This window comes from Tympanuchus pallidicinctus, unplaced genomic scaffold (assembly GCF_026119805.1).
Source record: "Tympanuchus pallidicinctus isolate F22 unplaced genomic scaffold, pur_lepc_1.0 scaffold5, whole genome shotgun sequence".
NCBI lineage: Eukaryota > Metazoa > Chordata > Aves > Galliformes > Phasianidae > Tympanuchus > Tympanuchus pallidicinctus.
The window spans coordinates 44,154,249-44,180,173 of record NW_026294769.1 but is presented as its reverse complement, the minus strand read 5'-3'; the positions used below and the strand labels follow the sequence as shown (position 1 = coordinate 44,180,173).

General features: G+C 38.3%; 1 protein-coding gene across 2 annotated transcripts in view; it reads left to right on the top strand.

Annotated features, from left to right (window-relative positions):
• SLCO5A1 (solute carrier organic anion transporter family member 5A1) overlaps positions 1-25,925 on the top strand; it is a 68,694-nt gene that overhangs the window by 24,394 nt on the left and 18,375 nt on the right. For both annotated transcript variants that reach the window (XM_052704901.1, XM_052704902.1), the window contains 4 exons: positions 5,859-5,991; positions 10,258-10,484; positions 19,423-19,587; positions 23,902-24,100. In XM_052704901.1, coding sequence (XP_052560861.1) covers positions 5,859-5,991; positions 10,258-10,484; positions 19,423-19,587; positions 23,902-24,100 — 724 coding nt within the window. The remainder of the gene's footprint in view (positions 1-5,858; positions 5,992-10,257; positions 10,485-19,422; positions 19,588-23,901; positions 24,101-25,925) is intronic.

Genomic DNA, 25,925 nt, shown 5'->3' with positions numbered 1-25,925 from the left:
CACGCAGAACACAGTTATTGCTTTGGGGAAGTAAATTGTACTTCTGGCCTTTCCACTCTGCTACATAACTGTAGGTGATTCATTTTATCCTTTGTATCTCTGTTTTCCGATCTACAGCTTCGTTTTATGGTGGCAGTTAATCTATCAGAGTAAAAATTTGAAATCTACAGATAAAAAAAAGATTATATCTGTATCTCACTAAAAAAGTATCCTGCAAAATTGCATTACTGTCCTGACAGGAAAAAAAAAATACACATATGAAAAAAAATAAAAGCAAGCCAAAAACATCCCTCCAGAATGAGCACTGTATATTTTGCAGGATTTTGCGAATTCTAAACTTTAATTGAAAGTAGAATAAAGATCAAATTCTGCTTGCCTTACACATGTATGAAGTGGATGGTTGTACTGTGGTGATGTGCTGCCAAGGCTGGAACAGTGGGGTCTTTCAGAAATGTTCCTCTCCATCCGGTGCTAAACTTTGTGTGGTGATGTGTGTGCACAGTGCACACAGTGCAGGGGACTTAGCAATATATTACTTTGTTTTTACTTCTTAAACCAAAGTAACTTGTCTAGAACCCAGGAGCCAGATGGCCTGGTGTAGACCACTAATGTGGACTTTCTGTTCATTTAGGCAGAACATGGTGCTTGCTGCTTTTATTGGTGCTAACAATTACTAACATGGAAAGGCAAGGTTGAAGGGGAATGCATTTTATGATGCCGCAGGGATACGTATCCTCATACTCAGAATGCATAGAGGCTGGTTGTCATTTGATGCCATTTTAGGAGAGGAAAGGGACTTTCCAAGTACTTTTATGACCTTTGCTTACATATGTTTTTATTGTGTGAGTAGATTGAAAAAGTACCTTTAGTAACTATGTTGTTTTATGCATGTATTGTAAGAACAGGGATTTTTAGACCCATAGAGGATTGAGTCCATCTTACTGTAATCACAGTAGCTTTGCTACAATAGGGTCTCTGTAGACTCTTCTTCTCTGGAAGAAGAAAGTCCTATGATCAGAAGCAGTAAATATTTTTGTTTTGTCAGAATGGAAAATTAATTGGAACATGTCCTAGGATAAACTTTTCAATGGATAAAAATGATATTTCTTAATTCTCTTTTATTTTGTAGGTAAATTCCGTGTGTAATTCAAAACTGCTTTGACTCCCTTCTTCTCTCATCTAGAGTCTTAGCTGTGATGGATGTTTGGCTAAGCTAGCCATAGCCAGCTGTAAGTGGAAACTGTACACCCAGACTGAGTGGTATGGTGTTGTACAAAAACAAAAAGAAAAAAAGTCAAAGGAATTGAAGTATCCATGGCTGGGTATCATAGGAGCAAATAAGCATTTAAGTGAATTTGAACTAGGAGTTAGAACTATGTTCTGAAATACCAGGTTTAAGAGGGCTGGGAAAATCTTTCCCTGATCAGACTGAAGAGGAGCTTTACCCAAAGAATGAGGTATGATTGCTGATGTGATCTCTTCCCCAGGACGTTGAGTCTTTGAGAGAAAAAGGAGACTTAAAAAAACATGCAAGATCTTTGCCTTTGAAACGATCTTTCTGAATCTTTTTCTGAATCTTTCTAAACATTTCTGAAATGTTATTTCAGCAGACTAACCAGTGGTTTGGTTTGAGGACAAAAGATCCTACATGACTGCAGCAGCAAGCTTTGACAAACTTATGGGGAAAAAAAAAGCCTTCTTCAAGTTCGAGGTGTAGGTGATTGCATTGAATGTCACGTGTATTTCTCAAGTGGCCATATTTCAGCTAAGGATGGGTGACCTGCCGATGCTTTGTCACCCACCTTCCCTGAGAAGCATGCTTAGAGACTTGCCAACATAGAGTGTGGAGGTGGCTAATACAGTAACTCTGAAAGGTACAATTCTTCACTTTAGTGAAAATCAACCACTAGAGAACTAGATGGCCCTTGTAGCCCAAACGTCTGTATTAGCAATAATGTTCCCATTTTATTTTCTTAAGATTACTTGCTCTTTGGAACGGAACTATAGCATGTAACATACACATGATTTCTGTTTTATCATGTGGAAATGTTACTGCTACTTTATAGTATAGTTCTTTTCTGACTTAGAAGATTTGAAGATAGTTTGCAAATATAAGAACCTGTGAAGGTTGTAACTCAGGCACATCCAAGGTTTCCTTACATGCAATTAATGTCGTGCAGACTGGCTCAGCACCACGTGTTCCCTTGTTAAAATTTTCTTTTTACTTCTGTTAAAATTAAAGAGCTGGGCAGGGTGCTGAGAAGGTGTTCCTACATCACTGCAGTGTTTTAGATCCTTTCCATCCAAAACCTCGAGATGAAAATGGAAAAAAATATGGAACAGTTGTCTGCAGAACTTTTTGTGTTTGTGAGCAGAGTTCAGTTTTGATGATGCCCTGGCTGAATCTATTTCCAGTTTAGTTTCCTTTCTGTATCATCTGGTAATATTGGTGGCCTGTTTGGGAATCAATATTCTCAGGCTTTAGGGTGCATTTTCATGCAGTCTGTGACCAGAATTTCAGGGCCCCAGAGCAGTCTGCTAGGCTGACTCCTGGAAACATAGAGCCATTAAAGTTGGTAAAGACAACTAAGATCATATAGTCAAACCATCAACCCATGCCCACCATGCCACCAAACCACATTCCTCAGTGCCATGTCTACCTATTTCTTGTACAACTCCTGGAATGGTTACTCCACAGCCTCCCTGGGCAGCCTGTTCCAATGTCTCCCCACTCTTTCTGAGAAGAAATTTTTCCTAATATACAACCTGAACCTCCCCTGGCTCAACTTAAGGCCATACCTTGGAGATAGCTTCATTTTCACAGCAAGGTTTAGCAGTTTCATGCAGATTTTGTCAAGTATCTCATTTTGAAATATCAAAATACTTTTCTTGCCACACTCCATCTTTAGTTCTATTTAGAAATCAGGATCAATTTACTATACCTGGTATCTGGTCTTTAATTGTGACCATTACTGAATAATGAAGAAGTTGTTGCAGTGTGCTAAACTAGTTCCACAGTAATGGAACTCGTGAGCTTACGGTTTCCTTTATGCCCGGAACCAGATGTGGGATATCCCTGTTTTCTGAAATATTCAGAATTTTGCATGTTATCTGTAAGCTGTATTTAAAAACAAACAAAAAAAACCCCCAAACAACCCAAAACCTGAGCAGCAAACAGCAATTAGAAAAAAAACTTATGAAATAGTCAGCAGCATCACCTCCTCTAATGGAACGCAGTGTTCATTTATTTTTATCTTTAGTGCACAGAATTTCTGCTTATAAGAACAGCCTCTGAGGTTACCAGGTGTAACATAGCACAAGTGCTGAGTGGTGCTGCTGAGCCCAAGCAGCTGCTGCATTTTCCCTGTTTCAGTGGTGGACTTGAAGTTGAATAGATGCAGTGTAAGTATTTTTTCTGAATGCTGAAATGAATGGATTAGGTCACTCTTTTACTCCCTTTGTGTTTTCTCTCTGTAAACTTCTTAGAGACCTGAGTTTAGTGCACTTCTTTGAATCTATTTTCTAAGAAAGTATTCATTGAACATAATTTATTACGATAGGTGTTTTTTTTTTCCTTCTCCTTATGATGTGAATTATACAAGTGACAGTTACTGTGCAGTTTAACCACTTACTAGTGGTAAGTAGTGGTGTTATAATGTGTGATGGAGCATTTTACACATGCAAAGAATTGTTTGCAATCAAGGCAGAAGGGAACATGGCTGGAATAAATTTAAGTAGTGAACACAGTTCTGGAAACCATTAGGTAAAAGGGACCTTAGAGAAATCTAATTATTTCAAATTACAGCTTTGTAAAAATTGAAAATGTGATTTAGAAGGAGCAACTTAAAAGTAATAAATAAATTTATAGTCTGAAAAATACTTTTTATTCAGGCAGTTTACCTTTTGTGGTGGCTTCTGCAACTTTTTTTCTGCAGAATAGGTCCTTGATAAACAGCCCCTTTTTACTCTTGAGATTATTCTCATCTTTCTCTTCTTTTAAAACACAACATGAAAATGTATGAGGTATTTTGTCTAATCAGGTGGATTTCATGATTTCATTTATTTTGTCTTTGAGATATAATTTGCTGTAAGTGCTGTCACAGAAAGGTGGCTTTCTACAGCTCTATTAAGCTCCCTCAGTGGCTGCAGCCCCAGGACTGTGCTTGTCTGATCGAAGGTGGGACCAAACAGGATGGGATCTACCAGGGAGGCTGACTGCTCCACTGAAACCATGCGGAGGTGGAGATTCCAGAGCCAGGATGATCTTTTTAGATGATTAGATTACCAGGTCTCTTCTGATGTGCTATGTAGTGAGTCTGCAGCACTTGTGTTGCTGTGCTGCTGGAGCTTGGGGTTTTTGTGGTACCAGACAGGCAAAGATTGTTCCTTATAATCTATTGGGTCTTTCATGCTTTCATGCATGGGATAGAAACATTCTAAAAGGGATGGTTGCTGCAGCATGCATTAAGGAGAGAAATAGATCATAGAATCACAGAATTTTCCAAAGGGACCCATAGGGAGCACCAAGTCCAACTCCTGACTCCACACAGGACCACTCTGTGACGACAGATGGAGAACAGGAGAAAGATCTTTGAAAAATACCTAAGGTCATGGTTAGGGTTGTGATAACTGACCTTGGCTTAGTTCAGAAGTTGACTCAGGTTTTGCAGAAGCAGGAAAGGAAGGAAGCAAAATTGATGGACTTTAAGGGCAAGACAATTGATGGACTTCAAATTATCCTCTATTAAAAAAATGGAAAAGGGGTTCTAAATTTCAGTGCTTGGTTCTTGTCAGCAAATAACAGACGTTCTGTTGTCTCACGGTTCTGTCTGCACTGAGAGATGCAGAAGGGTTTCCTGGTTCCCAGGCCCAGCTGGGGTTCAGCCCAACACCAAGATGAAGCACATTTGTAGTCTATTCCTGCCTCAGTCTCATCCTTGTTCCTGACTGCACAGACATGCAGGCAAACAGAAGCTGTGATGCTTTCTCAGAAATGCCCTGTTGTGGGTTTTTGAAGGATGAGGACTGGAGGCTCTCTGCAAAGAGTATCTTGTAGAAGGCATAGCAGATAGGAGCCCACTCTGTTATTTCAAGTGATAAAGATTTTGCGTTCATCCAGCACTGAGATGGTGAAGGTGTTGTAAAATAAGCATCTGCATTGTTGCATGTGAGAATTTCTTTTTCATTTAACCAGGTTTTTAAATTAGGAAGTTTCTTTAATAATAACGTTAGAATTTCAAATCTCCTGAACAAGGAAGGAGTCCTGTGGAAATATGGCATATGTGGTCTGTTGCTGTCACTGTGTACAACAGGGCCAAGTTGGTGGCTGCATGAATAAAAATGTCATTCTGTCACTCTCCAAAAATTGGAATATTTGATGTCTAAACTTTGGTTCTTTTAAATCCAGTATTAGTCTGATAGTAACTGTATTGGAATTTTGTACTTTGTGCTTTGGTGCCTTGTATAAGTTTTACCCATTGCTTTTTTGTTTGCTCACTGTTGATTATATTTTATGTTTCAAATTCTGTTTTTATTCAAAGAAAATGTTACAAATGTTAAAAGATATTGTCAAAATCATAGATGCTTCCCATCTAAAATACCAAAATAGTGTACTTTTCCATCTGTAATTTGACTGAAAATGTGCACAAACAGTAATTTTCTTATTAATACTTTGCTTTATGCAAAGCCCTTGAAGATTTTTCTGTTTGTTTTTGCTGTTGTTTCTTTCAAGGAAATTCTGGGTACAAAATTTTCTGCTTGATGAGACATCTTTTACTTTTGGATCCCTAATTTACATGCAAATGAGTAACAAAGTGTTCTTTTTACTGATTTACAACTTGGATCTTTTATTTCCTCAGCCATCATGTATGTCATGGGAGCACTCGGTCCTGCAGCTGGCTACTTACTGGGAGGACTTCTCATTGGTTTCTATGTTGATCCTAGGACAACTGTTTATATTGACCAGAATGATCCCCGATTCATTGGAAACTGGTAAGGGTCAAGCATTTTTCAGGGCTACTCTTGCCAACAGGGAATTGAGGTAGGGTGGGCAACTGTATCCCTTGAGGGCTTATTTAGGTCCACGGAAGGAGGTCAAGGAAGAAGAGATTTGTATTGGTTATTGCATGGTAGGTCTTGACAGAGAGGAAATGCTTGCCACAAAAACATCTGTGCAACATTTAATGGAAAAAATCTCCTGTTTTGGCTGTGTCAGGAGCTGCTCTAACTGACATGGTGGGTACTGACTGACAGCACTCAGCACAGAAATAGCAGGACAGGATACTGCTATGTTTGGGAGACCTTTGAGATCACTGCTGCCTAGGGTTGAGTCCTTCTCAGTAGAGGCTGGATACATCCCCTCTGGCTTTCCAGCATGTCTTTGATAGGGTTTTTCTGATTCTTGACCCTGGTATGGTATAGAGTACAGTTTCATATCTGGTGCACTGGATAAGTGCTTGTCACGATGACATTTCACTCAGACCATATCTGCTTCTGTTTAACCTACAGTGATCAATCTTCACAGTTTGATGTGAAAAATTCATTCTTTGGAGTGTTCCTAGACCTTTGAAGATTTATCACTGCTTTATTTGCCATGCTTAGCACAAGAGCATTGTTGCACGGGATTGTTTGGATGAATTTTCAGTGAGAGACAGAGAAACCTGAGTGCTTGGTTAACCTGACCCTGGGGTTAGTGGCTCTGTGCTCTCATTTATATCTCATAGAAAAGATCTGTGGTGTGAATGTACTGCAGTGTTAAAGAAGCACTCTGGCTAATTTTGAATAAAAGATTTTAAACCAGAGCAAAAAATTATACATTTTTATTAAAATTCTTATGCTTCACATGTGTTTAAGGATATCAGGTAGCTACTTTCAAGCCATTTACACCAATCTCTTCTGCTTCAGATGGACTGCCACTGTTGTTGGTTTACAGCTGGGTTTGGCTACATTTGTAAGAGAGATTAGCCAGAAAAATGCCTGTCCTTCCTCATGGATTACAAGTTCAGCTCCCCTGTCTCAGAAGAGTGACTACCAGAGATGGGTCCCAGATATCCTACAAGAGTGGTTGTAGCCACTGAGCAGGAGTGGTGAGGGGTCATCTCATACAACCTGGCCTGTGCTTAGGCTTTGAGAACATCTACTGTGCCGGATCTTGCAAGTGAGACAGAGTCCTGTTTGCACATTTGGAGGATGTTATGTTAAACCACTAAATGGATTTCATGTATCTCCAAGGCTTAATATCACTTGGTCAGGTATCTTGGTAATTTCAGTTTAGCAGAGGAGTGCCTGTAGAAGTGATACAAATAGGACTGAAGGAAAGGCAGAAAATCAACTGCCATAGTTGTCGTGTTCTGTCCAGCTCAGAAAAGTCACTCGAAGTTTCCTTTTTCCCTCGTGCTTGTTAAATCTGTGGATTGAAGAGTGTTCCAGTATTATTCTTTTGGTTTTGGCTCTCTATATTTTTTCTCTTAACTTTCTTAAGATTGTTGCCTGCTGCCACATCTCTCATAATTAAGTTTCATGATCTGTGGTGGCTTCTAGTGATAGTTCAGTGATTTCAGAGCATTTGTGCTGCTTTTTTTTTTTTTCTTCTTCTTTTTTTTTTTTGAAAGCTTTTTCTATTAAAACTGTGACTCTAATGGTGTGCCTGCTGGTCCTTTGTCCCTTGCTACTCAGTGATTGCCTGGTTGCAGAGCACTCTGGAAGTGTTGATTTTCATTCCATTGAAATTTATTTTCTGGGACTGTGACATTTTCTCCTTGCAGGGAAATGCTGCGTAGCCAAGTTTGTTTTTATGTATGCAATCTAAAAATTTGAAATGTAAGAGTAGTCTAGTGCTGACTTCAGAGAGCTGAAGTGCTTTTCAAAAGTAGGGTGCAGTTGAGATAAGTTAATGGCCAGTCATATTTGAGATTTCTCAGCCATGTCTTCTTTGAAGTGAATTAATGTCTTTGATTTTCATCTTTTCTTTATTACAGCTGCAAGGTTTCTCACTCTACTTATCACAGGGACCAGTGGAAAAATTCCACTATTAAAGCAGGTTATCATTACAGACAAGATAGTAAGTAAAGCAGCTGTGATATATGGCAATAAGAATTGCTCTGAGGTCTATTTTTTTTTTTTTTTACTTAAGCTGTTCCTTTCTAAGAAGTATTTTGCATGTATTCTGGATGGGCAACTTTATCTCATGTCAGACCTGATTAAGTAACTGCTGCTTTTGGGGTTATTTCTGATCTGTTTCTTCCTTGTTTTGCACAGTTTGGGTTTACACACCTGGGTTTTTGTAGGTGCTCTGGACTAAATTATAGGCCAGCTGTCTTTGTCATTGTATCAAATATTGAAAACTGCTTTTTATTCAAGTGTGGTAACTGTGGACATCTGTTAGAAATCATTTGTCATGTTGTTGTCTTTAAAAATTGCTAATGTGCTATATAGGGATCTCGTTAGTTGTGGAGTAGCCCTTGGCGGTCTGTCAAGTGCTTTGAATCAACTTTTCTTTTGCTGACACTTTTCTGTTTGCCTAGTTCTGAATCTGTTTAATACTTGGAACTTCTCATATTGTCTTTCATCATCATTCCACGCAAGAAGTTTAAAGGAATTCCTTCAGCACTGTCTGGTCCTCCCTGAGTTTTAATTGCTTTTATCTGAGGTCTTTGGATTTCTGCAGATGCCTTTGAGGTATTCCACTGCATATTTTCTTTGACTTTAGAACACAGGAAATCAAGGGCTTTTTAATTAATCTGTAGATCCTACTCTGACCTCTCATTTTCTATCGTAGGTGTCTATTATTTTTTATATATTCTTTTGTCTGTTTTCCAGTTCTTTGATACTTCTCCAGGAAGATGTGAAATGTAGACAGTGCACATAATTACATACAGTGCTGCATTTGTGACATCTCCAGCACTTGGTATGCTTCCATACAGATCCCTTTGGATTTCAATTTTATCTCACGATACATCACAAGGCCTTGTCTCCTTTGCTGTTTCCCACTGAGTGGCTTCAGATTTCTGCATATTATTGCCACAGATTGTTTCTTTGATCAATGCAGCTTCTGCCTTTGAGATCCTGAAAGGGGTGTTACTGCATTTTTATACAGTCTACTAATTTATTCCCCACCTGATAGTGCTGATTGATCCTCCTGAAACTGTGGTTTCTAGCCTATGTATTCTATTAGCTAAAATGAGTCAATAGAAGATTTTCTGTTTATGTAATATCAAAACAAGTGAAAACTTTCAGTAACTTAGATTTGCCTCAGAATAGCTCCTTGCATAATCTTTCTAACAAAAATGGTGTTACATGTGAAAGTTTGTTTGGTGTTTAACTTTGCATAACCATTATATATGCATATGAATTGACCTTTATTTAATGGTACAGTTTGTAATATCTTTGCATTGCGAAAGTGTTGCCAAACATTTCTGTTTATTGTGCAAGTAATCCTGTCTATCTTGGACTTCTAAATGTTTAAAATTTGCACAAATACTAAATTATTAGCTTCCTGGAGTAGTTTTCTTTTTTAAGTGTAAAAGATGTGCAAAAACATAAGATTTCACCTATGCACTGTGATATGAAATCAGAGAGCTTCAGACTTTTGTTGTTGAGTTTGGATATTGGAGTAATGTGGCTGAATTCAATGAATGTTCTAGGTACTAGTGCGGAGTAGAATAGTAGAATAGAATATAGTAGAATAATGAAAATCGCACTTTCAATACATTGGAAGAACTCAAGGGTGACTTCTGAGGAGCTTTTCATTGGAAAGAGAGAGAGCTGAACAGTCAGTGCAGTGAAAAGTAGGCACTGGAAAGCAGAACAGATTTAGCTTTGATATGTCAATTTGGACATTATATCATGGTTAATGCCAAAGATAAATTTTTGTTTTCTCCAGAGGAATGCTGTATTGCTTTACTGCAAATTATCTAAGAAAGGCAAAGTAAAAGTGAACATCTCCTTCTCTGGATTTAGTACTGAATAATTATCAGAAGTAGAAATATACAGGAATTTGAAGCTGACCCTATTTCATAAACCACTTGGTGGTTGCTAGATAAATACCTTTATCCATAGAAAAGCCAACAGAAAAGTCTTCTAATTAAGTGCTTTAACACAGTGAAGGATCCTCTCCACTCCATTAATTTACTCTAATTTCAGTGTTGTGTATTTTGCAAAGATGTCCTTCTAGCTAGTACAGTCTGTAATAATCACTTTGGTATATTTATTTCATGTAATGTATTGCCTTTCATTTCTGTTCCTATCTTCTGGCATTAGGTGGAGTGGATTTCTTCTTTGTGCCATTGCAATGCTCCTTGTGATATTTCCAATGTTTACCTTTCCAAAAAAGCTTCCTCCTCGACATAAAAAAAAGAAAAAGAAAAAGAAAATGAACTCTGATGATGTTTCAAGTGACGATGAAGTCATGAAAGAGAAAACAAATAGCAAAATACAAGCAGACAGTGCAGTTCCTGCTTCTATGGGATTTGGAAAGAATGTTAAAGGTGAGGCTGTTTTTAAGTTTTAAATGCTTTACATTTTGTGTACAGGTTCATCTTCTAGGGTTGTATGAAGTGTAATTGGAGGCAGAATTTTTACCTGCTGTATTTAATACTATGTTTTGCTACTGATGGTCTTTTAAAGTTATGAAGTGCAGTTGTGAGGGAAGAAATACTTACACTATTGAAGTGTTTACATGCACTAGTGACAAATAGGTGCTCTGTTTGCTGTAGTTATATGATTTTCCTGTTTGTCATATAACTGTATGGCCTCCATTACCAGGCATTTTTGTATACCTTGCTGTATGCTACTGTTATACTTGCGTAAGCTATTCTTCATACAAGAAAGGCTCTTCTTTAAAAGAAGCAAAACAAGTAAAAAGAACTCTAGTAAGTGAGTTAAATTACCTTCATGTATTTAAGCAAGTTAACTGGAACAGATTATTTTATTTCTCATGCATTTCCTGGCTGTTGTGTGTTGCAGGCTATTTATTTTTTGATGGCTAGGATGAATTAAATCTGTGCTAATTCTGAAATGACATGAGTTGAAAGGGTTGACAAGTAACGTGATTTTTACTTTATTCAAAGTGTAAAACCTTAACGTGAAATTTGACAGCCAGTAATAATGATTGATAAAATGCCATAGGAAGAAATGCACTGTATTAAAAATGAATCAGTACAAAGCAAATAAATTAGAAATTTAGAGTATCATCTTGAATAGTACAGGACAAGAATAAATGAACCTTCATGCCACTGTATTAACAATGTTGTTTTGCCCACCTTCGCTTTCATTATATGAGTGCTGGCTGTGCCATCTTTATGACATTCTAATGCAAATGGATCTAAGAGAAATCACAAAATTAATGTATCATTTGACATATGAAATCATTTCTATTCATTTTTATGCATATGTATCATTGTTGCACTGGGGTGGGACAGTGAGATATGTGGAGAAGGGCTGGGGGGTTCTGGTAGACAAAAAGTTTGATGTGAGCCAGCAATATGCACCTGCGCCCGTAAGGCCAACAGTATCCTGGGCTGCTTCAAAATAGAAGCAGCCAGCAGGGTGAGGGAAGTGATTGTCCCCCTCTATTCTGCCCTTGTGAGGCTCCATCTGGACTTGTATTGCATCTAAGCCTGGGATCCTGAGCTAATGGAACAGGTCCATAGGAAGTACAGATCAGAGGACTGGAGCATCTTTCCTATGAAGAAAAGTTGAGGGAGGTGGGCTTGTTCCTTCTGGAGAAGGCGCTGAGGGGACCTCACTGTGGCTTTCCAGCACTTGAGGAAAACTTATAAACAGTGATAGGACAAGGGGGAATAGTTTTAAACCAGAAGAGGAAAGATTTAGTAGGTGTTATGAGAAAATTCTTAGGGAGTGGTAAGGCACTGGAATAGACTACCCAGACAAGTTGTGAATGCCCCATCCCTGAAGGCATTCAAGGCCGGGTTGGATGGGGCCCATCAAGTGGTTGGCAACTCTGCCCACAGCAGTGGAGTTGGAACTAGATGATCTTTAAGGTCCCTTCTAACCCAAACCATTTTGTGTTTCTATGACTGATAGATATTTCAATGGTGGGTTAATGATCACTCCTTATATTGAATGAACAAATCCTAGCAATACTCAAACTACTGTAATTCTATTGTTTGCCCACACGCATATTGGTTTCCTTTATGTTGCATTTATATATATACTCCCAGGGTAATTGAAGTTACTATTATCTCCTATAGAAGTAAAAAAGAAACAAGCGTTGAGACTATAATTTACTTATATTGTTGTATTAACATACAAAACAAAATCTTTTTAAGGCACAGAGGGAGTAAAGTATATCTCCAGTATCAGAATTTTAGAACTACGTTCTCTGTTTGTCTCTTAGTGTAAGATACTGGTTCCTGGTCCAATAATCTGCATAGAATGGCTCTAAAAGTGATAGAAATGTGAGAAAAGCATGTTATGTACTTCCTTCTTTAAAAATGGTATTCCCACATTATATACTAGTCCTTGTGTGTAATGTTTTCTCCTAAATCCATGAAGCTAGTTGTGTTTTTATTTTTTTCATTCTTTTTTTCTTTCTTTTTTCCCCAATTCAATCTTAGAGGCTTTTGTATATCAAAAGCAGTTCTGGCTTTTGATGTTCAAGATTTTCTCACTAACCTAGGGAAGTGGGAAACATATCAGTCCCTGATGGGCTTCTTCCTAACAATTTCAGGTCACACAGCAGAGGGTCTGCTTTAACCCATAGGTGTACATGGAAAAGATACAGGTTGTCAGTCAAACCCTGCATTTGGATGAGTTTGCTGCTGTGGGTTCTCTATCTCTGAACGTAATTTCACCTTCCAGGTCATGTTGTATGTTCCTAAAGTGCGAATCAGCCTAACTGCGTACCATACCTTCTACTAACAGTGTCCTTGGTTACAATATTAATTATGCTACCAAATTAGAGCTCCTTTATGTACAAAACATTCCATTTTCTCTGAAGAAGAAACTTCAGAGTGCGGAACACTGAAAAACAGCATTGTATTCCACATGTCAGAAGGAGCCAAGTGAGTCAAGATAACACAGAGGAAAGTATTTTCCTATAAGCTGATAATAGCTTTTCCATTAGGTGTCATTTACCTTAGCAAAAAGAGTCTGTGGCAGGAGCGCGCTATCATTTAATTATTTTTCAAGTTTAAGTGGGCTTTATGGAATGACATCATGCCTCAAGCTTCTCAGTTGATGTAATTTCATTTATAATGGGAAGGAGAAATAAGCACGTGTCGAAGTCATTTAGCATTGCTCCTTCTGAGATGCAGTGTTGAATTTATACTTCCCACTGAATTTCAGGGCTTTCTCTTTTTATAGAATGTTAGGCAAAAACTCCACGTAGGCAGTAGCTGGAAGACTGGTGATTTAGTAGGTCACATCTTCCATTCTGTACTAATAAATATCAGTGATGTCCTAGTCTGTCATGACAGAGGTCAGTGCCATTAACCTGTAAAATCTGTGCATCTTTGCTAGGAAATCTCTCATGGAAGAAACTGTAATTGGATATTCTGATTGGACATTGTCTTAACTGGGAAGCTTTGTCCTGCTGTAATTTGTCCTAATTTCATGTAAATTAATTTGTTATGTGAATGAAAAGGAATTAATAAGTTGTGATAGGAGAGGGCTAGGGTTATTTTTCCTGAAGTGGACGCCAGGATAGACTGAAGATGTAAGACAGGATTGGTTCCTGTTGCAAGTGCCCTCCAACCTCAGTGACCATGGCTTTATTTTGGTCCATAGACCTGGGATCAGATAAAAATCCACCTTTGATTTTCCCATGTTTCAAGACACAAGGAGCAGGAATTCAATCTTTTCTATTTATGTTACAAGTAAGCAATATGAAGGAGAATGCTTCTGAAGCAAGTATCAAAAGCATTAAATAGGTTGTAAGAGGGGGTTTTGCTTACTGGGAGAAATTGAGGTAGTATGAATAATATGAGACAGAGAAGAAATATGATAAAGAAACCATAATTCAATCCCATACATGCAGATTAATCATGAACTTAAGTAAACAGAAGCACTGTTTTCACTTATTACGTGGATACCCTTAGGGTTTTGTACCATGGAAACTCTGCAGTCCCTTTTACTTACCACTGTAATGAAGCTTACTGTGCAATTGGGTAAAGGAGCAGTTTAAATAAAGCAAATGCATATATTACTCATCTAAAATATTCTGTTCCAAACTAAGAGGCGTTACTTCCATACATTTTCTACTTTTTAAATTTTATTTTTAATTTTTCCTCCCAATAAGTAAACCTATGTTATCTGCAAGCCCAGCCCATGTCCAATTTCCCTGTCTGTCTTTTGTGTCTCCTAGCTGTTGTATGCCATTCGCAGTCAGTCCCTACCAGGGCTTGAGACATGATAATAATGCTTGTCAGGATATCACCAAAGGTAAAAGAAATTCCTGGGGATGTAAAGTATTCAAGTGCTCCCCTGAGGAAACCAGCTGAAGTTTCCCCAGTGCCCCAAGAGCAGCCAGAGAGAATCAGCACAAGAGGAGGGGATGCTAGGCTGTGTGAGCCCTGTAAATGTCAGAGTTCTGGAGACCAAGGGCTGGGTTACCTGCCATGCCACTCACCTTAAGCACGTCACTCCCCCTGCTGCTGGCTTGTGTCATCCTAGAGAACTCAAAAATAGAAAATGTCACAGCCCTGCAGTGATGAGTAGCATTAGCCAGAGTTTGAGAAGCTGCTGGAAAGCAAGCAAAAAGTCGCATGTGATTGAAAGAGTTAATTTCCATTCTGTTAAACCAAACCATGGATATTTGTAGCACCAAGAGGATGGTGCTATAGAGCTGGATGTTTTATTCCCCTGGTTGTATTCACTCTACTACCTTTGGCTGGTAAAGGAACCAGGCTAAAATAAAATAAATTACAAAGGAGCTGAAGTTGGAATTAATGCTTTTCTTTAATTAGAATCCTGTTTCCATTCTTTCAGAGTTTTGTTTAGAGCAACATTTACAAATAATTCTATTGCTTGCAGATTTTTCATAGGCTTATCCATCAATCGAGTAGTGGTCCACCATACCAGTGAAAGAAAATGGATACTGACTAGAGATAACATATTTTCAGAGAGCAGGAGGGGAAGAAAAGTGCTACTAGACTCTCAAATGAGTCCAGCAAGGCAGGTTCCAAATCATGTTTAGTTACATACTATGTTATTAAAAAAAAAAAGAAAAAAAGAAAAAAGTTAAGATTTGAATTACTGCACAGTAAACGTATTTGAAGACATACTAAATGATTGTTTCAGTTTCAGGAATGTAATTGGCAGAGACTTATTTGTTCAAATGACAGAATGAGGTTTGTTTTTACTACACACTTGGAAAAATGAGAGATGGTTTTCGAAGGCCTCCTAAAAATCAGAACTTGACAGGTTTAATAATGACCTTGAGATGAAAGAGTAGGCCTACAGCTAGTCACGCAAAAATAATGTGACATTGAAATGGTTTAAATGCATGATTGATTATATAGTACAAAGAGCCTTTAAAGATTTTATCTTTCTTGCTTCTTATTGGAATTAATGTGGTTGGAAGATGTGAGACTATTGTGCCTTTTTATCACAAGCTTTTAGATTCAGGAGTTCTGTTGCATAGGATTTTACTGTAATCGTAGGAGGAAAACAGAGAAAACTGAATTCCGTGAAAGTATTTTTATTTGCCAGATTCTTCATGTGTAATAACTTTTCCTTATACGTTCAGGAATCGCAAAGAGCTCCAAGCCTGAGTTGCTGCAGGTGGTCTGTGTTAGTGCTGCATATTCTGTTTTATTTCCTGCCAGAAATTAAAATAATCACAACTGTTCCCTGGAGAATCTTTCACGTGAGTTTAAGAGAACTTGTGCTTGTTCCAAGGCACTCTAATTTTTATCTATTTAGCAGTACAAATCCATCTTAAATGTACTAATTAGTTTTCAAATTAGAAATGACCTTTAGGCTAGGTGCTTAGTACCCTGAAAAATGTAAGTAGGAGTTAACAGAAAGCACAGCTCTACATCAGAATGCCAGAGCAAAATGTTCATTAGCTCTGCAGTTGTTTATCTAATTATTTCTTTAGTATCTTTAGACTGAAAATTCTAAATCATACATTCTTGCAAAGTTCAATTTTTTCAGAAAGAGCTAAACTTTAGCAAGTATTATGATCCTTTGAAATTACGGATTTAGAAAAAATCTTGGACTTTAAGTTCTGGGCTAAAGACTTTCCGTTTCTGCAAAGACCACTAAGTTTATCATCATAATTAAATGACATTTCTCTCTGTAGTGTCCAATCTTCTGAAAGTTGCTATTGTCTTTCTTCTGCTTTTATCCAGCACAAGTGAACAGCTCTCTGCTATACGAAGCCTTTTATCAGACTTACTCAAAGTCACTCTTCCACCAACTGCTAAGCTAGGTCGTTATTATGAGGTTGAAACATGAAAGGCTATTTTCTTCCTGAATATTTTTGGGTTGTTTATAACAATTTTATGTTTATACATATATATCATACACCATCCTAATAGTCACAAAGTCCAGACATTGCAGTAGATGCCAGCATGGCTGAAACTAATGCCATTGGCTGTTAGTGAACAGGCACCTTCACTTTTGTAAAAAATTTTCAGTAGCGTATCTTTTTTAAAATTTTATTTGCTACAACTTTGGCAGAGAAGATAGAGCTGAAGAAACATCTGCTCTCTGTAACTACCTGATTGGAGGTTGTGGTGAGCTGGGGTCGGCCTCTTCTCTTGTGTAACTGGTGAAAGCACTAGAGGGAATAGTTTCAAGCTGCACCAGGGGAGATTTAGGCTGGACGTTAGGAAATACTACTTTTCTGAAAGAATGATCAGGCACTGGAATGGGCTGCCCAGGGAGGTGGTGGAGTCACCGACCCTGGAGATGTTCAAGGAACGTTTGCATTTTGTGTTGAGGAACATGGTTTAGTGAGAACTATTGGTGATGGGTAGATGGTTGGACTGGATGATCTTGTAGGTCTTTTCCAACCTTGGTGATTCTGTGAACAGAGATGTCTCATCTATTTTCTGCATCTGAAAATGGACAATTTTATTCTTGCTCAGCCAGTGTTGACACACAAAGAAGCTGGTAGGGGCCAACATGGAGTCTTAGAAGATGTTTATTTGGTTTTCCTAAGCAAAGTTTTTACTCTTTTTGTTCTTCATTCCTCTTCATATGAGAGAAAATACCTCGTAGATGAAGATGTGTTTGTTTACGGCTAGTATTCTGCATTTGTTAGCTCTGGCTCTGCTGTAATGAACTGCCTCACTTAGCTTGTGGTCTCACTGCCACCATTTCTGTCATCTCACAGTGAGAGCTGAGTGCTGCTGCCCATGTTTCAAAACACTCAGTAGCTCAGTTTTCAGCAAAATCAATCCTGGCACTCTCTTTTGTGATTCCTTTCATCCAGTGGCAGCAACACAATTATAACTACTTGCTGCCGTTTCTTGGGAATGGCAATAAGTCCAGTGCCACGTCCCTAGGGAAATGTTGCAGCAGCTGTCCTGTGTCAGCCATTTTCTTAAACTGCATCGTCTTGCCCCATGAGAGGCTTTGCAAAAGCATCTTGGCTCTTGTTTCTTTGGTTTCTTTTTGCATCTGTGCCCTCACTGGCTAATCCAACGCAATCCAACCCCAAAATAAAAGCAAAATCTGGTGAGATTTGATGACTAATGCTTTTTTACACCTTTGATGTTTTTTCTCTTTCATTTCCTCTTGAATAATGAGATTCATTTTGATCATTTGTATTTTGAATGTGTTATATCTGATAATAAATACTGATAAAGTTTCATTTTGTTCTTGCTACTCACGCAGTTTCAGCTGATGTACAGCTGTATCACAAGCTTCCATATATTCACAGTGATATTGTATTGCCACATACTTGTGTTTTCCCTTTTTTTTCTCTTTTATACTATTGTAAATGGTGCTATAATAATTAAAAAAAAAAGCAATAAGTGATCAAAAATGTTAAGATTCAAATATATGAGTGCTTCTTAATAAGACTTATTCATTACTTATTTCCACCAAATTTAGTATTTTTCTTCATAGAGGCAACAAGAGAGCATTTGACTACATTAAAATGATAAACTCTGTTTGCACAATGAAATCAGTATAATTTTTGACAACTGGCATAAGCTAAGACTGGATGCAATCAGACAACCGCAGTGCTAATTTGCAGTCTAACAAGTTTTGACATGACAGGAGTCTAAACTCTGTTTGCTTTTATATGCATAACCTGCTGAAGTCCATGGAGTAAGTGACACAGATTTGACTTGATGACTTTTAACATCAGTAACATTCTCACACAGCAGTTTTGCTGTTCTGCACTTGTTCGGCTGTTTATTTCTAATGAATGGTCGTGTCATTGACTTCAGTGGGCTCTGGTTCAGGCAGTGTTCAGTTCTTGTGAAAAGTTAATGAAAAAACTCAGATCTTATTGGGCTGAATATACTTGTCATGGTTGGACACAACATGTGATCTTGGTATTAGCCCCAGGAGAAGAAAACCCAACCATTATTTAAAAATTATGCCATGTAATCTGAAAAAATTAACTCTTAAATAGAGTTATCATCATTTGGTGATGGTAACTTGATATCACTATAGGACTGGATTAAAAGTATTCAAGTGCTTCTTATAATGACAGTTCTGAATTTCATGGGGTTTTGATATTTGATTTGAGGGTAATTACAACAGCTGTGAATGGTTTTTAAATTTAAGCTAACGATATGTGCTCATTTTTAATTGATTATTTTATCTCTTCTGGGAACATTAGACTTGTGTGAGTTTTAGAGTTGTACATATGTAATGTACATTGAGATTCATTTATATTGGCATAATTTTCTCAGTATGCTTTGTCTGCATGCACTGCAAATATTTTTTAATCATGTATAAAAATTTGTAGTCTAAAATCTTTTGTTTTCCTTTTCAAATTATAGTAATATTATCCCACTTTTCCAATGGTGGTCCTTTAAGCAGAGTGCTGAAGAGGTGTATGGGATTGTTTTTCCTCATGTGGAGTGCAAAATTCAGTATTGTTTCAGTAGCAGGTTGTGTGTTATCTCCTAGAGAACTTCAAAAGAAGACATCAGAACAATTCCTGATTTTCTTCTTTTTCTTACTGTTTTTCTCTGCTCTTTACTGTTACTGCATAGGTCCTGTTTCTTCAGACAGTGTTGTTAAAACAGACCTCTGTTCTGTTTGTGAAAAATGGGACTGCAGCCCCAGGCAATGCAGTGAGATAGTGTAAGAACAAACAGCAAAGAGTGCAATGCAAAATATGCACTCTCCCTTCCGCTCAGCAAATGGAGCCAGATGCTAGCAAGCCATTATTTACAGTCCATCTCAAAGGAAATCAATTTGTTTTGTTCCAATTTGCTTTTGTTTTTCACTCATTATTTATAACATTCATTTGTCATTTTTGTCATTTTATAGAGCTTCCACGGGCAGCTGTCAGGATCTTAAGCAACATGACATTCCTTTTTGTGAGTTTGTCATACACAGCTGAGAGTGCCATTGTTACAGCTTTTATTACCTTCATTCCCAAGTTCATCGAGTCACAGTTTGGCATCCCAGCATCCAATGCCAGCATCTACACTGGTAAGGCATTGCCAATGAGTGTAACATTGCAAGGGTTGTCGTTCTTTGGCTGATGAAATAAATCAGTATAGGAATTAACTGAAAACATGGCTGTTAGGAAAGGTGATTTGATCCATCTTTGTGTGCCGGTTTGGGTATTCAGGCTGTTTGTTGATGTTTGCTATATTTTTTTTTTTAGTAATGTGAACCAATTTAAATTGTTTGAAGGCTCTTCAGTGTTTGTGTGTGCAGACACTGACCTTTTATAATACGTTAATAGCCTATAGGGGAAAAAAAAAGCAAGAAAAGCAAACTAGAAAACCCAGGAGCGTTACTGTGATGTGTGTGGCTTGAAAGTCTCTTACGTGTTGTTATTTGATGTGAATTTTGCTTCCTTTTTGATCTTGAAAATGTGCTAGCCTTTTTTTTCTCCCTGGGGACCATCTGTTTATCCGCCCTCCCCTTCCCTTCCTCATCTCCCCCCCAGGTGCCTGTGCTCTTCTCCCCATGTCTCTGCCACCACCGAGCACCCAGCAACACGGCCTAATCGGGATGGCTCCCCGGGCCCTGATATTGCTGGGGCCCTGCTCTTGCAGCTGTGCCACTTCCTCTGCTGCTGCAGTGTGCGGCTAAATCCAATGCCTCCTTCAGCTTGGGAGTGTCAGTTCTGTAGCAAAGAGGGATGGCCTTCAGCTGCAGCTTCTCTAGAGCAAGGGGCCAAATTCTTGTTCAGAGCCATATCTATGGCATGCAGATCATCACCCTTCTCTCCTAGCTACATCAGAGGCACTCGTCTCCATCTCTTCTTTTCCTTTTCTAAGCATCTTTTTGCCTTCTCCTTACTCATAGAATAGCTGTTCATTGCTAATTCTCTGCTCCTCCATTCTTTCAGATAATACTCCTGACAAGGTGCAGTGGGGTGGAGAGTGAGTTGTGGGAGTGAAGGTGAGGTGCAAGGAGAAGAAAAAAGGCAGCAAGAGAAAGGGGGGCAAGTCACTAAGACACATGGAATCATTTGTCACCTACATTTTGTGGAAAAAATCCAGAGTCTCTCTAGAGTGTGGAGGAGAAGTATTAGAGAAGTACCATGAGTTGACTTCTGTTTGCAAGCTTGCTGGAGTGAGGGCATGAAATCCCTGTGTTCTGTACATAAGGAGAAAATTTGATTAATGGAACCAAGGTTCTACTTAAAGTTTAGGCTATCTACAGGCCCATAGGAGTTTGCTGTTTTCTAGGAAAACCTGGAAAAGGAAACTTGGAGATTCTGCATTAAATTATATTAGTTAATTTAATAAATAACATAACTAGTTTACAAAATTTTCTGGTTAGCAGAAGGAGGACTTGCAAATTATTCATATATCTGCATCTGTGCTTCATATATATATATATTATCATGCTGAATCCCCTTATATGTGAACAGTAAGAGTTTTGTATTAGTTATTTTGCATGCCACTGCATAAGCAGCAGTTTCTTAACTAAGTTTCAATTTATTTCTGTTTTTAAACAAACACAGCACTGATCAGCAGCAAAAATTCTATGTGCCAAATTTTACAACTTGAACTTCTGCAGCTTGTGCTAAAATCTTGACTTGTTTGTAGTTGGGTTTAATTTTGACTTGAAGTTGCAGATAGATATTAGATAAATACACAAATACAAAAAATGTTATGTGCTTTGATAGAAGACTTACTTGTGAAAGAGTTACAATTCAAATAACTTGTAATTGGAAGATCTGCTGTATTGCAAAGTCCTGTTCTGGTAACTTCTGCTGAAATGAATACAAATAGGTTGGATCTACCATTAGTTTTAGGAAAGATGTAGGGTGTATCTCAAACAGAATCGCTTTGAAAATCTCTGTGCTATTCCCTTTGGAAGTACAGCTCTTGTTAGCAGATATTGCAGTTTTCTGTTAGCAGACTATTAGTAACTGTTAAGATCATCTTCTGCCACTGTGGAAAGCCTCAAGTGCTGCAGCATCCTGACAACAGCAAAAAGGACAAAGCCTGAAAATTGCTGACTGAAAGCTGATACTGCCTTGGAGCACTGTACCCAGGAGATTTTTTGGCACATGCACAATTCCTGTAAGCCAAACTGTCATTATGAAATGAAGGAAAGTGCAGTGCAACGGCTTATATCAGATCTTAAGCTTTATTCTTCTAAATGGCTTTGAAAATGAAGAATGCCTGTCCTGATTAGATGTACATGCTTGGCTTTGCCCTGCAAGCTCTTCTGGAAGTGCACTATAGTAGCAGCGTGCCTTTGACAGTATATCACTTCTGATTTCACATCCCCTGCAGAGGCGGAGAGGAACGCAGGGATGAAGAATTTGAGCTTGGGGCAAAAGAACTTCTCAGGCTTCCTGACACACAGAGAGGAGTGAGTGCTTCTGTCTGCTGCTAAATCTGCTCCGGCCCTTCAAGTTTCTCCCGCAGAAAGTTTTTTCCATCCCCTGTGCCAGTTTGCATGGAGGAATATTTCTTTCTATGTCATTTCTGTAGGTTTGGCTTTACTTTTTTGCCATCCTGAATGAGAGGCAGCCTTGGTGGGCAGTTTGTTCATGCTCATCTCCTCTTATTTATGTTCTGTTCTTCATGGTGTGGCAAAAGATGGCTGCAAACAGAAGCGCAGAATGACTCATAATGGAAGACCCACTAACTTAATTCCTCACAAAATACATACATGTTTAGTTTCGACAAGGTGCTAGATGCACATGATGTTGGTTCTAATGAAAGGCTTTTCCAGTACATTCAAGAGAATAAGACAGAAAATATAAATTCTGGTCCAAAAGATGTTAAAAACTCAAAGCTATGTAAGGTGGAAGGAAAAATAAAAAAGATTACATTCAGTAAGCCTATACCTGGCCTTAGTTCATGTAACTGGTATAGCCAAAATTTGGTCAATGGAATTTGATTCATCTGACACAGATGTTTTAGAAGACATCACAAGCAATTTCACTCTATGTTTGGTGGGCACATGGGCTTCTTGTAGCATGGCAGGCTTACCTGTCTGAAAGCCTGTCTGAGTTCCCACTTTCATCTAAAGAGAAGATTTTCAGAGGCAGCAAAATGATTGGCATTTCTTTCCCTTGTTCATATTCAGTCATTGAAACTTAGGAGAGGTTACAGCTTTGAACTCTGTGAAAATAATTTAATTCGCCTCAAAGGACTTAGAAATTTGAGTTCTGTTCTTTTGAGAAAGACTTTTTGATTCTGTGAAGGGTTGTTATTAAGAATCTTCCTCATGAAATGACGCTTTATAATGCCATTGGTGATGAAGTATAATTCCGGTGGCAACTATTTTTACCTCTTATTTTTACTTTCACAGTTCTCAAAATTTTGATAAATGTAACATCTCCTTTACCTTTAGACAAATTAGCAGAGAATGAGAATGCTTTGCAGTATTATTAAAAATATTTTGAAGTAATAGTTGTAGGCTTCTTTAGAAACAAGACAAATTCTTTAAGAATTTGTATAATTAACGTAACTCTTTCTCCTCAGATAATGCTGCCAAAAGTTATTCAAATTCTGTATTTATATAGAATGCCTTTATTAACAAGGGTCTTATTTCTCTCGTGTTATTGGGAAGCAAAGCCAAGGAGAAGCTTGAAAGAAATTCTCTCACTTGACTACACCTCTGGCCCTGGGAAGTAAGGACAGCCCTGTGACATAACTGCCAGACAGCCACCATAAAGCAGCAGCAGCAATGACAGAAACTTAATAGACATGTATTTTGTAGCTTAAACTTACAGTTTTTGATTCTGGGATCTCAATTTCTTTATTCACGTTTGATCAGTTGACACATTGAGTGGTTGAGCTGAAATGAATGGGGCTTCTGATGTAGGAAGGCACTGTTTCACTCGAGCCAAGTTACCACAACGCAGAACTCTAAGCCAGCTGCGTGCATGTGCTGCCAGGTGGACAGACTTCAGGGGTTCTGCCCTAGGTTAGCATCTATGCTTTACTGGACTTAATCATGAGAGTAGGAAGAGGCTGATGAATGTCCAAATTTGGATTTCTTCACATTTTTAGTGATTAGGAGCAATGTGTATCCCTTATCTGCATGCTGAAATAAATACAAAGCAATGTTTCTGCTTGTTAATACAATAGTTCTCTTATAGTGCTTTGGCTGCTGGTAATATCATAAGGGAGCTTTTATTAATTCTTGGACAACGCTCCAGAAAAGTCTGACTCAGTTTGCTAGCTAGCAGAGAATCAGACAATGGAGATCTTAGTGCAACATTTGTAATCATCTAGTTAGGGAACTAAACAAATACTATGTTATTATTTATGCTATTTCTGTAGGTCCTGTTTTAATGTCACTCAAATTTCTTCCTGGCAGGTGTAATAATTGTTCCAAGCGCTGGTGTTGGTATTGTCCTAGGTGGCTACATTATCAAAAAACTGAAACTTGGTGCGAGAGAGTCTGCAAAGCTGGCCATGATCTGCAGTGGTGTGTCTTTGCTGTGTTTTTCAACTCTCTTCATTGTTGGATGTGAAAGCATTAATCTAGGGGGAATAAACATACCTTATACGACTGGGTAAGTACCTTTGAATCACTGGAGTTTTCCAATAAACCTGGTAACAAAATGTAAATGCTGATGGCTGATGTTCTGAAGAATCCGCACAATCAAATTGGGATATGATATTATAGTATGAGCACATACTGTGTGGTCCTTCTTTTTTACATCTAGTTTGTAATGAAGCCTATGCAATAACTCACCTCTCTAATGGATGGGAAAATATGTTAGAATGGACTTCAGCAATTTTCAAAGGAAAACACTAATATGTTGTATACATTGCTCAGAATTTAGTGTTTCAGAATGCTTTCTGTTATGAAAATTGTGAAAATACTAAAGAGATTGTAATGTTTATTACTGAATAGGTTTGTTTAATACCTTAGGTCTTCAGTCTTCTTGGGCATATGCCATTGATGTTAGTGGTGTGCATTGCTTCTGAACTTACAAGCTGTACAAACACCATGCATTTCTTGCCAGGGATGCTGACCTGAATATAACCTTTAAAAAAGGCTGTCAGGAAAAATAAGATATGGATGTGGGAAGATAGTGGGAGTGAGGGATTTAGGCTATGACATCAAGAAAAATAAAAAGGGATATTTGGAAAGTGTAGTAAAATTTGTGAGAATATTATCTCCCTAGAAAGTAGTTTCAAGGAATCCTGATCATGAATGTTTTTTACTTTCTTATTAAGCACATTAACTTCTTGTTAAAATTCCTTTCTTCATATAGCTTAAAAACAGGAACAAACTAAGAATTTGAAGAGTGCAAACCTATCTGAAGCAGTGTTTTTCACTTTGCTTCTATATCTGAGACAGTGTTTGCCTGTTAAATAAGACTATTTGTTGGGTATCAAAGTCATTTGAATGTCTTGCTTTCAAAGCTCTCCCAGCTTTGCGTGTATAATTTTGAGGATTGGAAGAGACTGGGAGAAATGTAGGGCAGGAAAATAGATGATCAGATGGATGAAAAAGAACTAAACTAGGGCAGTGAGGAAACCAAATGAAAAACACAGAAGATGAATGGGAAGCAAGGGAAGGAGAGAATAGGACAGTTTACACAAAGAATATTTTGCATTACCTGATGCTGTGTGTTACTGAGTTGCTGTCAAATGATAATCATAGGGCAAGGAACAAGAGAAAGCCATGAGCTGATGGAAAGCTTGTGTGCTCATTAGTTTTCTTAATAACCTAGAATGAAAGCTTGATGCCAAAGGGCTAGCTCTGGAGTGGAGTAGCATAGATGATGAATCCTGGTCTGAGAATAGGGAAAACAGAGAAAATGGGAATAGAACGCCTTGATTGTCCATCGTCTGGTGATGTTTATTGTCAGCCTGGGGGAATAGATGAAGAAAGGAAAATTATTAAGAAATGAAATGTAAATTTTATTGTTCCCCATCTACTCTTCACTCCTGATGCCCAATCTGGAGTACTGTGTCCGGGTCTGGGGTGCCAGCTAATGGAACAGGTCCAGAAGAAGCAAAGATCAGAGGGCTAAAGCACCACTCCTGAGAAGGAAGGCAGAGGGAGCTGGACTTGTGCAGTCTGGAGAGGAGAATGGTCTGGGGAGACTTCATTGCAGCCTTCTAGTACTTACAGGGAGATTATAGACAGGAGATAGACCAACTTTGCACAGGAAGATAGTGACAAAACAAGGGGGAATTGTTTTGAACTGAAAGAGAGGAGATTTAGATTAGATACTAGGAGGAATTTTTTACTCAGAGGGTGGTGAGGCACTGGAACAGTTTGTCTGGAGAAGCTGTGGGTGCCCCATCCCTGGAGGCATTCAGAGCCAGGTTGGATGGGGCTCTAGGCAGCTTGAGCTGGTGGGAGGCAGCCCTACTGCAGGA